The 14,636-nt window shown below is 38.1% G+C and overlaps 1 protein-coding gene across 1 annotated transcript in view; it reads left to right on the top strand.

Annotated features, from left to right (window-relative positions):
- The first annotated feature begins 205 nt into the window (after nt 1–205).
- The window catches only part of GMCL1 (germ cell-less 1, spermatogenesis associated), a 50,624-nt gene continuing 36,193 nt past the window's right edge, over nt 206–14,636 (top strand). The window contains exons 1-6 of the mRNA XM_058551031.1: nt 206–632; nt 6,509–6,632; nt 9,685–9,781; nt 10,934–11,031; nt 13,689–13,801; nt 14,421–14,486. Coding sequence (XP_058407014.1) covers nt 373–632; nt 6,509–6,632; nt 9,685–9,781; nt 10,934–11,031; nt 13,689–13,801; nt 14,421–14,486 — 758 coding nt within the window. The 5' untranslated portion in view covers nt 206–372. The remainder of the gene's footprint in view (nt 633–6,508; nt 6,633–9,684; nt 9,782–10,933; nt 11,032–13,688; nt 13,802–14,420; nt 14,487–14,636) is intronic.

Below are 14,636 nucleotides of genomic sequence, written 5' to 3'. Positions count from 1 at the left end.
AGAAAACAACTGGGACAGGGGCGTCCCACCTCCACGCCGCGTCTCGTTCTGCGCAGGCTCCACCCGCCAAGCACACCTTTCCCCGCCCCTTCCGGAGGCTCGCCGCGCGCACGCGCCCTTCGGTCGGCGCTTTGTTGCGAAAGCGAGGGGGCGAGGTCCTGCGCTCCCGGCGCGCCGCGCGGCCAGTTGCGGCGGGCGGGGCGGAGGATGGAGGTGGTAGTGTGTGCTGCGACGGTTGGGGCTGGGCGCGAGAAGGTGGCGGTGTAGGCACCCGGGCTGGGTGGAGGCCAGCGGCGGCCTGACCATGGCGGGAGACGGTCTCCGCTGGGCTCCCTGAGGTGCGCTCCCTGAAGTCCCAGGGAGCCGTGGCCCATGGGCTCGCTGAGCAGCCGAGTCCTGCGCCAGCCGGGGCGAGCCCGAGCCCAGCAGGACCCGGCTTCTCGGCCGGGGGCCTCAGCCCGAAGGCCGGAGACTGGCGGCGACGCGGCCGGCCACGGCTTCTGTTACTGCCCGGGCAGCCGCAAGCGCAAGCGGAGCAGCGGGGCCTTCTGCTACTGTCACCCCGACTCCGAGACAGACGAGGATGAGGAGGAAGGGGACGAGCAGCAGCGGCTCCTCAACACCCCTCGAAGGTAGGTGGGGGGCCGCGCCCACACGGACCTGCGCCCGCACCTGTTGGAGGTCCCGCGACCCGGCCTGGGGACTAGCGCGGCGCCCCAAAGCCTGTGAGGAGCGGACGTGCTCTTGACGGGGTGAATGTGGGAGCCGGCCCGATGCAGGGCGGGTGGGGGGCACCTTGGGAGACGCCTGGTGTTCTGGATTATAAACCACAGACGCTGCCAGGGTGGTGGTACAGCCCCGAGATGAGACGCCAAGCCAGAGCTTGCGCCTCATTAAAGACACGACCAGCTGGCTGGCCTTCCGTAATACACCTTTGTCATCTCTGAGTGGGTGGCAGTAGAATAAGTTGTTTTGCATCCTGTTCCTTAAATTGGACAGACACGTCAATTTAGTGTCTGAGATGGGCACCCCGTTGTCGTCCACTCAGTGCAGGGGACATGATTACACACAGGAGTTCTCCGTAACTGTAAAGGTGAAGGTTATCAATCATGTACATTTGTTTCTTACCAGGAACAAAGTCTTGCAAGGTCTCTGGGACTTGGACGTTGACCGTGGATATGTGTGAAGCTGTGCTGCAGCTTGCTTAAGCTTTTTTCAGAGTTGAAAAACAGGATATTTACTTGTGAACTAGAATGTAGTTTATAAGTAGAATGAATTTTCACATAAACAATCTGGTTGCTCCTTTTTTTTTTTTAAGGTCCTGAGTGGGGTCACATAGATGTAATTTTTTAGATTCAAAAATTTTTTGCTACACAAATGTTACGTATTTATTGTAAAAGAAGAGTATCATGATAACCTCTGTTAATAGTTTGATTTATAAACTCTTTCATACAGTTTTATGTGTGAATGCTTTGTATTTGTTTACAAAAATGGACCTCCACTGTCAAATTGTTCAGTTACCTTTTTGGAGAGTCAGTATAGTATAGTTTTAAGAGCTCAGATTCTGAGTTCTATTCTGTATTCTGCACTTACTAGCCTTATTTCCTCATAAGTAAAATGAAGATACTAATACTTGCCTTATGGGGTTTGACACATATTTGAACACATACAATGCACAGTGCCTGGTGTGAAAGCATCAGTAAATATTATGTCTCCTTGATGAGTTGACCTCCTTTATCATTACAAAATGTCTCTCTTTATCCCTGGTAGTATAGCCACTACCACTTTCTTTTGATAGGTGTTTAAAAGGTGTATCTTTTTCCATCCTTTTCCTTTTTACTTGTGTGTTTATGTTTAACGTAGGTGTTTTGTAGACAGCATATAGTTGGGTCTTGCTTTTTTTTTTTTTGTGAGGAAGATCAGCCCTGAGCTAACATCTGATGCCATTTCTCCTCTTTTTTTTTTTTTTTTTTTGCTGAGGAAGACTGGCCCTGGGCTAATATCCATGCCCATCTTCCTCTACTTTATATGGGACGCCACAACAGTATGGCTTGACAAGCGGTGTGTCAGTGCACGCCCGGGATCTGAACCTGCAAACCCTCAGCGGCCGAAGCGGAGCTCGGGCACTAAACTGCTGTGCCACCGGGCTGGCCCCTCTTTGCTTTGTATTTAGTATTTAGATCACTTATATGTAATGTCATTTTTGAAATATGTATGTCAAGGTCCATTTCAAAGAGAGAAATCACACAGTAATTTGAACAGGGAAAATTTAGTATAACCATTATTAACAAGTAACTGGGAATTAACTACTGAAAAAACTACTAAGGTAAAGAGATCTCTAAAAAATACAGGAATAGAAGATATAGGGAGCAGTCACTACTTCCAGGGCTGAGACAGAATATCCAAGGAAGGAACAAATTTGGAATGGGGCCACCTTTCCCAAGCTGAGATTCAGATGTTGAAGGAGGTGTGGCTGTAGCCCACTAGATGGTGAAGTTTGCTGAGATGCGGTAGACTGAGGTTGGCAAGCAGGAAACTGCCCACTGGGATGCTGTCAAAACTTGCAGGCCATCTAGCCCACAAAGCTGAAAACGTTTGCTTTCTAGACCTTTACAGAAAAAGTTTGCCAGCCCCTGGACTACATGAGTGCACTGAAATGGAAAGTCTTTAAAGCAAACATATCAGAATTTAGTATGTTTTATATCAGTGGAAGATGCCTAGCTTATTTAGCCCAGCATGGATGAAGGGTGTAAGAAAATATTAAGATCTAGAATTTTGTGTGTTGGCCCTGATATGCTTCCTCAGGTTGCCTGGTATGCTCTCCCACCTCAACCAACTACTACTTGAAAAGCTTTGGCTTCCAGGTCCGTCTTCCACCTCATACCTTTTGTCAGCTGCATGCTTTACATTAACAAGACTATTAAAACTCAACTGTTCTGCAACCAGATCTTGAATGTTTGATGTCCCTAGATTGTCTCTAAAAACTGAAATCTAGTAAACAGTATTTGTTGTTATGATGATGTAAATATTGTTTACTGCAGAGTCCAGTAGTGTGCTAGGATTATAAATCACACTTCATGGGTCCAATGTCACAACCCCTTGTTTTTCTCTTGAAGAAGTTTTCTAACCTTGTAGTTAAATGGAATCATTTACTTATGTTCTATCAAGTGCTTTAATTTGGGCCCTTTTTTCGTTTTTATCTTATTGAGATAATGCCTTTTTTTTTTTTTTTTGAGGAAGATTAGCCCTGAGGTAACATCAGCTGGCAATCCTCCTCTTTTTGCTGAGGAAGATTGGGCTAACATCCATGCCCATCTTCCTTTACTTTATATGGGACGCCGCCACAGCATGGCTTGACAAGCGGTGCGTCGGTGCGCGCCCGGGATCCAAACCTGCGAACCCCGGGCCGCCGAAGTGGAGTGCGCTCACTTAACCGAGATGCCACCAGGCAGGCCCCAGAAATAATGCCTTTGTTTTGTATTGCTTTTTTATTTTCCTAGAGTTTCTGCCCTTTCCCACCTTTGTTGACAAAAGAAAAATATTTCTTCATAATATCTTCAGGTTTTTCTGTCTTGCCCAACACACTTGCAGGGAGTCCTTCTCCTCTAAACCCAAGACCACCCTCCTGGGTCCCTTCATCCTCTTGTTCCAATCTGGATTCATTGCTCTCTATCTAGGTCTGCACTTGTCTTGGGACTTACTTTCACTCCATCTCTAGGTTTGGATCCACTATTTTCTGTAGCCTGTATCTATTTCTTTCTCAGTCATTTTAGGGAACTACATCCTCAAATATTTTCCTAAGAAAAGGTGCAAAAGGAGGTAATTTGTGTTTATCTAAATGTAAATTTAGTCTTTCTCTTTATTCATCCTTTGACTAGATAGGGAAATCTAATCTAAAATAACTTTTCATACCTTTGATGATATTACTTCATTGTCTTCTAGCCTATAGTGTTGATGAGAAATATGATGCTGGTCCAATTCTCTTTAGGTGATCATTTTTTTTCTCCCTGGAACTTTTGGAATTTTTTCTTTGGTATTTTGGAATTTAACCAGAATGTGCTTAAGTGTGGGTCTTTTAATGGCTTTGGTACTTGGTGGATCCTTAGAATCTGGAGACTACTTTAGTTTGGGGAAACTGCCTTCCATTAATTTCTTCCGTAATTTCCTTTCTCCTGTTATCTTTGTTTTCTCTTTTTTGGACTCCTCTTCAGTGGATTTTGGATTTCTTGGATTGTACCTCTTTCTCTTTTCTTTTTTTCCTTTCTAGGTCTTTTTTGCTTTATGTTCTGAGAAATTTCCTTAACTTGCTCATTTAGTCTCTCTTTTGGCTTTTTCATGTTTTTAGTCTCTAAGAGCTCTTTTTTCCTTGTTCTGAGTAATCCTCTATCATAGCATCCTGTTATTTTGCAAATGTAATAATCTCAGCTCTCTAGATGTACTAATTAGAGTGTTTTGGTTTTTTTTTTTTTCCTTGAATTATGTTTCCTCTGGGACCAATTTTTCTCTTTTCTTTACCAGTCTTTAATGCTCCTAATTTTCTTCGTGTTGGGTTATCCTTGGTTGTCCGCTTATATTTAAGAATGAGTAACTGGGGGGTGTGTGTGTGTATTTTAATTGAGTAAATAGATCTCTTTCTACTAAGCCTCCTCTTTGAGCAGGAAGACTGCCTAGTAAATTGGATATGGGTGGGGCATGCTTTGTTTTAGAGCAGAAATTCCCAAACTTTCTTGGTTTATAGCACCCTTACTGTCTCAGTAATATTTTTCATGGCACTTCTGGAAAAGAAATATCTCACAGTTAGGTCCAAACAACCTAATAGTAGATTACATGGTATCTGAAAGATGTTGCTGTGTTTCCTTCAAATTTAAAATATTCCACATACCTCCCTGAGTTTGCTGTGGTGCTCCAGGTGCTTTGGCACACAGTTTGGGAACCATGATTTAAGGTGAATGGGTTAGGAGCTAACAGGCTACAGATCTTCCTGATAGATTCGTTCTATTTCTTTCCTGAAGAGCCTGGGAATCTTTATGCGTGAGTTATCTGTACTCTGGTTATCTGTACTCTGTGTTGATAGAGAGTGGAGGAGACCTTTAGGGGAATAAGTTTCCCCATTTTCTGCCTCACTTCTCTCTTTTGTTTCCCCTGAGACCTCATCTTCCCAACCCCCAGAAGAGTTCTGAAGGGCACATGGGCTTCAAACACTATCTAGACTTTCATGATATGTTTTGGGCTGTGGCTTTCATTGCTCTTTTCCATTCCAGTTTATTTTCTAACTTCCAGATCTATAGAATTCTCTCATTAGGTGATAAGCCCACCCTTACCTTTTTGCTGTTGTGGGCTTATTCCTTTCTGTACTTTTAATCTTTTAATGCCATTTGGGGAGCGTGCTGTCAGGAACTGGAAATTACATTATCTCATTTATTTCTCACAGTAACCAAGTGAAGTGAATACTGTTAATATTCTCTTTACATCTGGAGTAACTGAGCTGTAGTGGAGCTGGGACTCAAACTCAAGTCTGTCCCCCACCAAAGCATGTGCTGTTTTTACTGTCTGTTGGGGAGAGATGTTAAATACACTGGTTCAAGACACCATCATAAACAATTACTACTTCATTTTTTAAAAGATTTAAAATTTTTAGCTACTAGGAAAGGTGTCAGGATTGGCCAGGAATATAAAAGATACTGATCAGTGTCTGCCTAGGGCTTTTCTTATTTACTAGACCATCTTGAGCAATGACTATCAAACTTAAAAAAAAAAAATACAGTTCTTCCTTTAAATTAAATCTTAGGCAGAAATCCAAGATGTTTATACATATGATATGTGATGCTACTCTGGTGGAAGTTAGGTGGGATGCCCAGAGTTCACTCCTCAGTGCTTCCTGGTGGCCCCTAAGACACTTCTCCATTGAGCATAGTTTTGAAAACCTTTGGCCCATGGCTGAAAATCATTTGTACAATGAAAAAAAAATTTTTTTAACTAGTTTAAGAATAGTTTGGTACCAAAATAAGATTAAATGTAAATTATTTTAAAAATTACTTGGGTAGGTGAAGTTCTTACTCTTGTTCTCTATTTTGTGGTTGCAAAGCAGTATTATTGCATTTATATTGAGATCTTCCATAGTGCTGATTTCTAAATAAGGAAATAAGCAAAAATCACTGTGCTGACTTATCTTCTTAATTTACTGAATAGATAATTCACTTGACTCAAAAATCGAAAGTTAGAAAAACGTGTACAGTGAAAGGTCTCCCGCCCATGCTGCCCCCATCTAACTACTTTTACCCCTCTGGGGAATAGAGTACTCCAGAGATAACCAGTATTATTCGTTTCTTATGTATTCTTCCCTACATGAATAAATTTGAATATATAATATTCCTCTATCCTTTTACACAATGGGCAAGTTGGCTCCATTTAATAGAAATTGAACAAAAGGAGTATTTTGAGTTATATGCAAAATCAATAAAACATTCAATTTTACATATATATATAACATCTGCATTTCTTTTAACAGGAAAAAATTAAAGAGCACATCCAAATATATTTATCAAACATTATTTTTGAATGGTGAAAATAGTGACATTAAAATTTGTGCTCTAGGAGAAGAGTGGAGTTTACACAAAATATATTTATGTCAAGTAAGTATTTTATTTTTCTTCTTGAGTAACCACGGTAGTCACTTAAAAAAACTCAAACTCATTTAAGTCATGTTCTTTCTCATTGCATTTCACAGTAATCTCTAGTATGGACAGTAGTCGTTTAAGTCCTATCATCTCATAAAAAGTCTTTGTTTTACTAGAAATATGGTGAACATTGTTAGTGAAAACTTAGTTTGGTCTAGAAAACAGATTTTGAATTTTCATTGTCATACCAGCCTAGCAAAACCTTTTTGTCATTACTTCAATAAAGTGCTTATTTTGGTGTCTTCTGTAGTCAAAAGGGAAAAAGTTAGGGAGAAAATATTAAAGTTAAGATTGCTGAATTTGTTTATTTTGTATATGATTATTTTAATTGGATAAATTCAGCTGAAGTGTTGCTTTGTAGTTAAGGTTGAATGTGAATGGAAAGTTCTTTTTTTTTTCTTTTTTTTAAGAAAATGCCTATGTGGCATCTATTGTACTGCATGTTTCAGAAACCATGATTGCCTCGGCTAAAGTGCAGTGGTAAGAATCCCACCAAGAACTGATTTATATAATGGATATTAAATATGTAGACTCTCTTAACCCTAAGAGAAGAACTTAAGGAGAATTAAGAGGAGTTGAGGGCAAGTCATGGGTCCATAACGGTTATAAAGAGAAAAGGGGGATGCGTAGGTGATTTTCTCCTAATCTTCATGATTAGTTTCTGAAGAACTGCCACAAACCATTTTCAAAGAAAATAGTGATCTGTTTGCATCACTAGTTGGGCCTATGGGATAATTTTATGATTTTAATATATGTCTCAGTCCTACACAGTTTTTTGAGAGCATTAAGGCACACTGCATAATAAATTAGATACTGACATCTATATTTGATGCTTCTATCACAGAGGAAAATATGAACAGGGCTATATGATATTATCTGACATGGGATCACCAAAGAGTTCCCAGGAACCTTTAATGTCAAGATTAAAATGAATCTAAGAAATTCACACATTGAGGGGCTGTCTATTCCTGGGAGAGAGGACAACAAATTTGAAATCATAACTTTTAAATCCACTGCCCAAGCCAATAGCCAAGGAAAGAGAATCAATATAGTAAGAAGAATTTCTTACTCTCCTGGGAAAGTACTTTTGGAGATATTCCTCTATTAATTTTAACTCTTATAACTTCCTCTTTGCCATCATCAATTTGTAACTTTTTTTTTAATTTTTATTCAATTTATTTAAACTAAAAGAAAAAACCAAGAACAGTTCACCCATTTCTCCTACCCCCCCCCAGCTCCTGCCTCTTGCAACCACCAATTTGTTTTCTGTATCTATGAGCTTGGTTTTTTTGTTTTTGTAAGATTGAATGGAAAGTTCTTGACACTTACTCTTCCTTCTCCCCTGGAAAATGCAGTTAAATTAAAGACAAGACCAAAAAAGTATTTAGACTAAGTCATTTAGCTGATATACCTATTTGATTTCTATGCTGAAAATATTACTGTTTGCCACCCCATTTTAAAGATGCAAAACTGCCAGAATAAAAGAAAATGTTGCTCTAATGGCTCAAATATTTTATTCATTTATTCTTTCATCAAATCTATCTATTCTTTCTTCAAATCATTGTTCTAGGCACTGGGAATAGAACAGTGAACAATTCAGTTTTTATCCAATGGAGGTTATATTTTTCCTCTCTTCGTCGTTTGACAATAATCACTGGTAAGATAGTATGGTATAATATTTTTCAGTAGAAACGTTTGAAAGGAATTTTTTCTCTAACATTTTAATCATAATGTTTTTTATTTAATTTTTTTTAACAAGTTTACTTTGGCTTGAAGTATATAGCCCAGAGAATATATCAGAATATTGGTCTCAACTTGAGGATATGGTCCATATCTTTCTTTTTAATCTCTGAAAGCAGTTTTGTGAATTTAAGGATGAGAATGCCTCTGTTAAGATTTTCCCTCTCAAGAGAAACTGGATTGATTATAGTGCAAGCCACATGAGGACAGAAATATAAGCCCCCTGAGGACAGAAACAATGTCTGTTTTGTTTACTGCTGTATTCACAGTGCCTTATACGTAATAAGTACTCAGTAAATATTTTTTCTTTTGCTGAGGAAGATTCGCCCTGAGCTAACATCTGTTGCCAATCCTCCTCTTTTTTTTTTTTTTTTTGCTTGAGGAAGATTAGCCCTGAGCTAACATCTGTACAAGTCTTCTCCTATTTTATGTGTGGTTCACCACCACAGCATGGCTGACGAGTGATATAGGTCCACACCCGGGATCCAAACCTGTGAACCCAGGCTGCTGAAGCAGAGTCTGCTTAACTTAACCACTAGGCCGTGGGGCCAGCCCCTCAGTAAAATTTTTTAAATAAATTAGTTAATATTTGATTCATTTCAAAGTAATTCTGAGAGGTTCTATCAAGAAGGTAACTAAAGACTTCATTCTGGTACCTTCCCAAGAATTCAGGTCCATTCTGGAATTTTCTGATTAGATAAAACTAAACTTTGGATTTTCCCTAATTTCTTGAGGATGATCCTGTTAGTACTGACTTGAGATTGGTCTGGACCCTTTACAGCCACTAAGATACAGTGAGGATTTAACAGTTTGAGGGCTTAGTCTTCTCTTGTCTTCCTCAGTACATTATTATCTATCCACCTTGTATGTTGTCATATGTTTATGAGAGATACTTATTGACACAATTTCTAAGCTTGAATTTAGAATGTCATTGAGAAGGAAAACATACGTGTAATATACTCAGAAATTGCTTTAACTAAGTAGAAAGCTAATGAGGTTCAAGTAGTAATATAAAAATTCAGTTCAGAGTAATATGAGAATTTGGTTTAATTTTCATTAAATTAGTACTAAACTGAAAGTATTTTGATACTCATAGTGGTGGCCTTAACTTCTTTTCTCTTGTAGACATATTTGGCAATTCTGTTTCTCTTGAAATAATATAATGGATTAGTTTTGATAGAATAGTTGCTTGGAGTTAGAAATGGAAAAATAATTTGGAAGACACAGAAGGCACAGGATAATCGTTGATTTTTTTTTTTTTTTTAAGTCCGGTTACTTTTCTAGTATGTTCAGTGGTTCTTGGAAAGAATCCAGCATGAATATTATTGAACTGGAGATTCCTGACCAGAATATTGATATAGAAGGTAACCATATCATAATTACTGTTATGCAAAAATCATAAAAACATAATGTTGTTTTTATTCTTTTGGTAGAAAATAAATATTTTCTTCTAACTTTTTAGACTAGAAAAAAGCTCCATTTAACACCCTAAGGTGACAACTTTATATGATTTGTTCCATAGTTTCTCACTTCTGTTTTACCTGTCCCTAATCTTTTTAGTCATGTGGGCCTTATCAGTCTGTTTACTTATCTTTGTAAATAGATCTGCCTGGGATATGGAGGATGTAGAGTGAAGGAAGGAAAAGTGTGACCATTTTTTTAAATTACATAGAAAAGCTGGTAAATAATATTGATTATTCCCTATATATGAAGATCATCTCTGGGAATAATAAGGGCATGAAACATGTAATCAATGTTGTTTTAGAGCTATAAGGGTTCTTAGATGAGGAAGCTGAGGCCCAGAGGATTTAAGGGACTTATTTTAGGTCTCAGAGCAGTTTAGTGAGCCTAGATCAGACTATAGTTCTCTAAATTCCTATTCCAGTGCTCCCTCTGCTCCCCTCTCTGATAGCCCAACTGGAAGTACCCAGTACTCACCACACAGGCAAAGGAAAAGTTAAGACTATTTATAAAGCAAACCATGTGGGACATGCATGAGATTGGCAGTGGAGAGAAGGATGGAGAGGCTTAAATAGCTGTGGCGGCTGGGTGAGAGTGTGGCATGGACAGGACCAGGAGCTGTTCCACACTCCCCAGTGGTGCAGCACTGAAAGCACCAGGGTAAGATGATCATTGGGTCTGTGTGCTTGTACTTAATGATTGGTCTACTTGGGTATCTTTATAAAACTTTTTCCAAGGGTGTCAATTCTGACCACTAACTAATGTCAAGATTAGATGTAGAAGAATCCAGCTCAATTTGGTAGAATAATGGAAATTTATAACATTGTTATTAAATTAGTAAACCATTTCTAATGGTTATTAAGTTAGTAAACCATTACTAATTAGTAAATCAGTAACCATTACTAGCATTTCAATTAGTGATACTTCTCTTAACCTTTTATGTACATAACTAGATTTAGACATAACGTTTTAGTGTGTGAAGACAGTCATTATTTTTGTAACACACTTAGACATATAATTGTCATTTCATTCTACATGTGTACGTTTGCTTTCAGCACTGCAGGTTGCATTTGGGTCACTGTATCGAGATGATGTCTTAATAAAGCCCAGTCGAGTTATTGCCATTTTGGCAGCAGCTTGTATGCTGCAGTTGGTAAGTATGCACATTATTCAAAGAAAGGATCACAGTTGTATCTTTGTTTCAAAGTATCTATTCCAAAAACAAAAATAAAGCTTGGATTTTTACAATTTTTAAAATAAAAATGAAACGTATAAATATGCCATTTGTGATAAGTAATTTAAAATGCTTAACCAAAAGTAATTTATTACAACTGAGGGGGTCATGATATCTGTGTAAGATGAATGCAAGCTATTTCTGTGTAGATATCTTAGAATGACTATAATGTGGAAAGAATTTACTTGTCTTAAGTCCATTTACAGATTTTTATTCCTTAATGACTTAACTGTTATTAAGCAGATGGCTTATGATTACCAATTCATTTAGTTCATGGATTCAAAAAACATTGAGTGCTTACTATGTAAACTTTTTCTTAATTATGACATAATTGTGTGTAAACCACATAAATGTATATAATCTATTGATAGAATGACAGATTTGTTCATTCAACAGAACTATATTGAGCAATGTGTCAAACTCGGCATAGAGATCCAAAGGTAAATTAAGATAGGTCCCCACCTGCAAGGAGCTCACAATATAATGTGTGTGTGGAATGGGGGAGGGAGGGTTAATAGAAGACCCAAAGGTAAAGTAAAAGTTGTCCAATATTATAGGTACGATAATAAACATCCTGTAGGATTTAGTGGATATACAAAGAAGGGAGTGGTCAGTTAAACTTGGTAATGTCAGAGGAGTCATATTTGAGGTTGAGTCTTGAAAACTGAAAATGTATTTTTATTGCAAGAAAGCAGAGGGGAAGGAAGAGCATTTCATACAGAATAAACTAAGATGTAGAGATGTGAAACAGTGGCAGATTAGAAAATCTGAATGGAACACAACTCTAGCGTAGAATATAAAGAAGGGTTGGAGAGGCTGGCCCTGTGGCCTGGTGGTTAAGTTCCGTGTGCTCCGCTTCGGTGGCCTGGGTTCGGTTCCCGGGCGTGGACCTACACCACTCGTTGGTGGCCATGCTGTGGCAGTGACCCACATACAAAATAGAGGAAGTGTTTTTTTAGCTCTTTTTTTTTTTTTAGCTCAGATGTTAGCTTAGGGGAAATATTCCACAAGCAAAAAGAGGAAGATTGGCAACAAATGTTAGCTCAGGGTGAATCTTCCTCAGGAAAAAAAAAAAGGGTTGGAGAGAGGGGGGCAGAGGCCAGATCATGAAAGTCTCTCTGTACCTTTTAAGAAGTTCAGACTTTTGGGGCCGGCCCCCTGGCGTAGCGGTTAAGTGCGCGCGCTCTGCTGCTGGCGGCCTGGGTTCGGATCCTGGGCGTGCACCGACGCACCACTTGTCAGGCCATGCTGTGGCGGCGTCCCATATAAAGTGGAGGAAGATGGGCACAGATGTTAGCCCAAGGCCAGTCTTCCTCAGCAAAAAGAGGAGGATTGGCATGGATGTTAGCTCAGGGCTGATCTTCCTCACAAAAAAAAAAGAAGAAGTGTAGACTTTATATATAAGTACTTTTGAAAGATTTTAATCAAGGGAAAGACAAAGTTATGTTTTAGAAAGAATACTTCAAGAATAACGTGAAGGATGCATTGAAGGAAAGATGAGTACATTAGAGACAAAAACTTAGTGCAGTAGTCTGAGTGAGGTCTAAATTAGGGTAGTAGCAATAAGCATGGAGAGGAACAAAACTGAATACCAGAGAAATTAAGCAGGGATAATCCACTGGACTTGGTGACAGGTGATAAGTTAAGAGGAAGGGGAGGAGTCTAGAATGACTTCCAGGTAAATTTAAAATCCCAATGGATTCAGTGTTTTATTTTGATCTTTTAAAAAAGTTAATTGTTTCCTTTTATGTGGTATTTGTATACCGATTTATTTGAAGTATTAGTTAATAGCTTGCTAAATATACTTGGTTGAGGTCATTTGATTTTTTAAATGTTTTGATCCTTTCAGTACTTACTTCCGATAAGTATACTTTATTTTCTAACTTTAGTCCTTTTGGTTTTGTTCTAAATCCATTTTCTGCATTATCTTTATAACTTAACTATTTAACTATTTAACTTTGCATGATGATTATATTTGAGAAATTTGAGTAAAAAGTGATGTTCTTTCCATATATTAAAGTTAGTTCATTTGAAATCTTCTATATGAACATTTTAGATTAAAATTTCAATGTAAATTTAAAATAATAATATATTTGTTTTACGTGCATCTCTTAGATATTGATAGGTATTTTAAACTAATAAACACTTTCTAATGATTCATATTGTTTACTTGCCTAGCCCATCACACGGTCAGCTGACTATGTGCAGAGGTCTTAATTTAAAAAAAGCAGGCAAAACGGACAGAAAGCTGCTTAAATTTGCAAAGGTCCCAGAAAGAAGAAGAATAGAAAAGAAAGAGAATAGCAATATTCATTCTCTACCTTGCTGCTTTTACCCCCTCCCTTCCATTTTTCAATTCCAAGTATTTAGTTGAATACTTGCTGGATTTTTTTCGGTATTTTTACTGGACTTATAAAAACCTTAGGCTTGCTGCACTTAATGAGTTTTCTTTCTTTTCTTTCTTTCTTCCTTTTTTTCTTGTTTTATTTTTTACTTTTTAATATGTAAAAGCACATATTCAGAGCTAATTTTTCCCAAGTGAAATGGGCCTTTCCAGTGCTTATTTATATTTACAGGATGGTTTAATACAGCAGTGTGGTGAGACAATGAAGGAAACAATTAATGTGAAAACTGTATGTGGCTATTACACATCAGCAGGGACCTATGGATTAGATTCTGTAAAGAAAAAGTGAGTTACCTTTCTCATTTTTCCTCCCATCCCACTTTTGGGAATTTGGCTGCTTTGATTTCTTAAGAGAATGTATAGCTATAAGAAAGAAAGAAAAAAAAAAAAGATAGGGGACTAGAGTTTTGCTTTTAAAAAAAAGTCCGTTTTTAGATTTGGCCTGATTAGTAAATTCGTCAAAAGTGTTGTCTTTGTAAGTGACCATGGGTGTTATACATGCTTATAAAAACTATGGTCATTCTTTACAGTACATTTTCTATTAAATTTTTTTAAGTAGTAGGCATATTAGACATTATATCATTGAAACTAGTGGCAGTGTTTTTAACTCTTGACAATTGCAGTACCCATTTTCAAATTATAAAGAAGGTAATAGAACTATGCAAACCCCTTCATAAACCATTTAACATAAACTTGAAGTTTTCTTAATTAGAAATGCTCTTATTAATATAAAGGGAATATTCCCTTAATAACTGCTGACAAAAACAATACTAAATTTCTGACTGTTAAATTAAAAAATTAGAGCATGATCTAGCAAGACTAATATTCTGTTTTTATTTTAACTGTAAGTCCTACTTAATAAATCATAAATACTTGATATATAATTCCCATGTTTTAATTTCAGGTGCCTTGAATGGCTTCTAAACAATTTGATGACTCACCAGAATGTTGAACTTTTTAAAGAACTCAGGTATTTGAATTTTAAATAACTTTATAATTAGTCATCCTAAAATAATGTTTTTCATTTGTTAAAATATGCAAAATAGGGCCGGCCCCATGGCTTAGCGGTTAAGTGCGCGCGCTCCGCTGCTGGCGGCCCGGGGTTCGGATCCCAGGTGCG

Source organism: Diceros bicornis, chromosome 12 (genome assembly GCF_020826845.1).
Source record: "Diceros bicornis minor isolate mBicDic1 chromosome 12, mDicBic1.mat.cur, whole genome shotgun sequence".
Lineage (NCBI taxonomy): Eukaryota > Metazoa > Chordata > Mammalia > Perissodactyla > Rhinocerotidae > Diceros > Diceros bicornis.
This window is presented reverse-complemented; position numbering and strand designations above follow the sequence as displayed.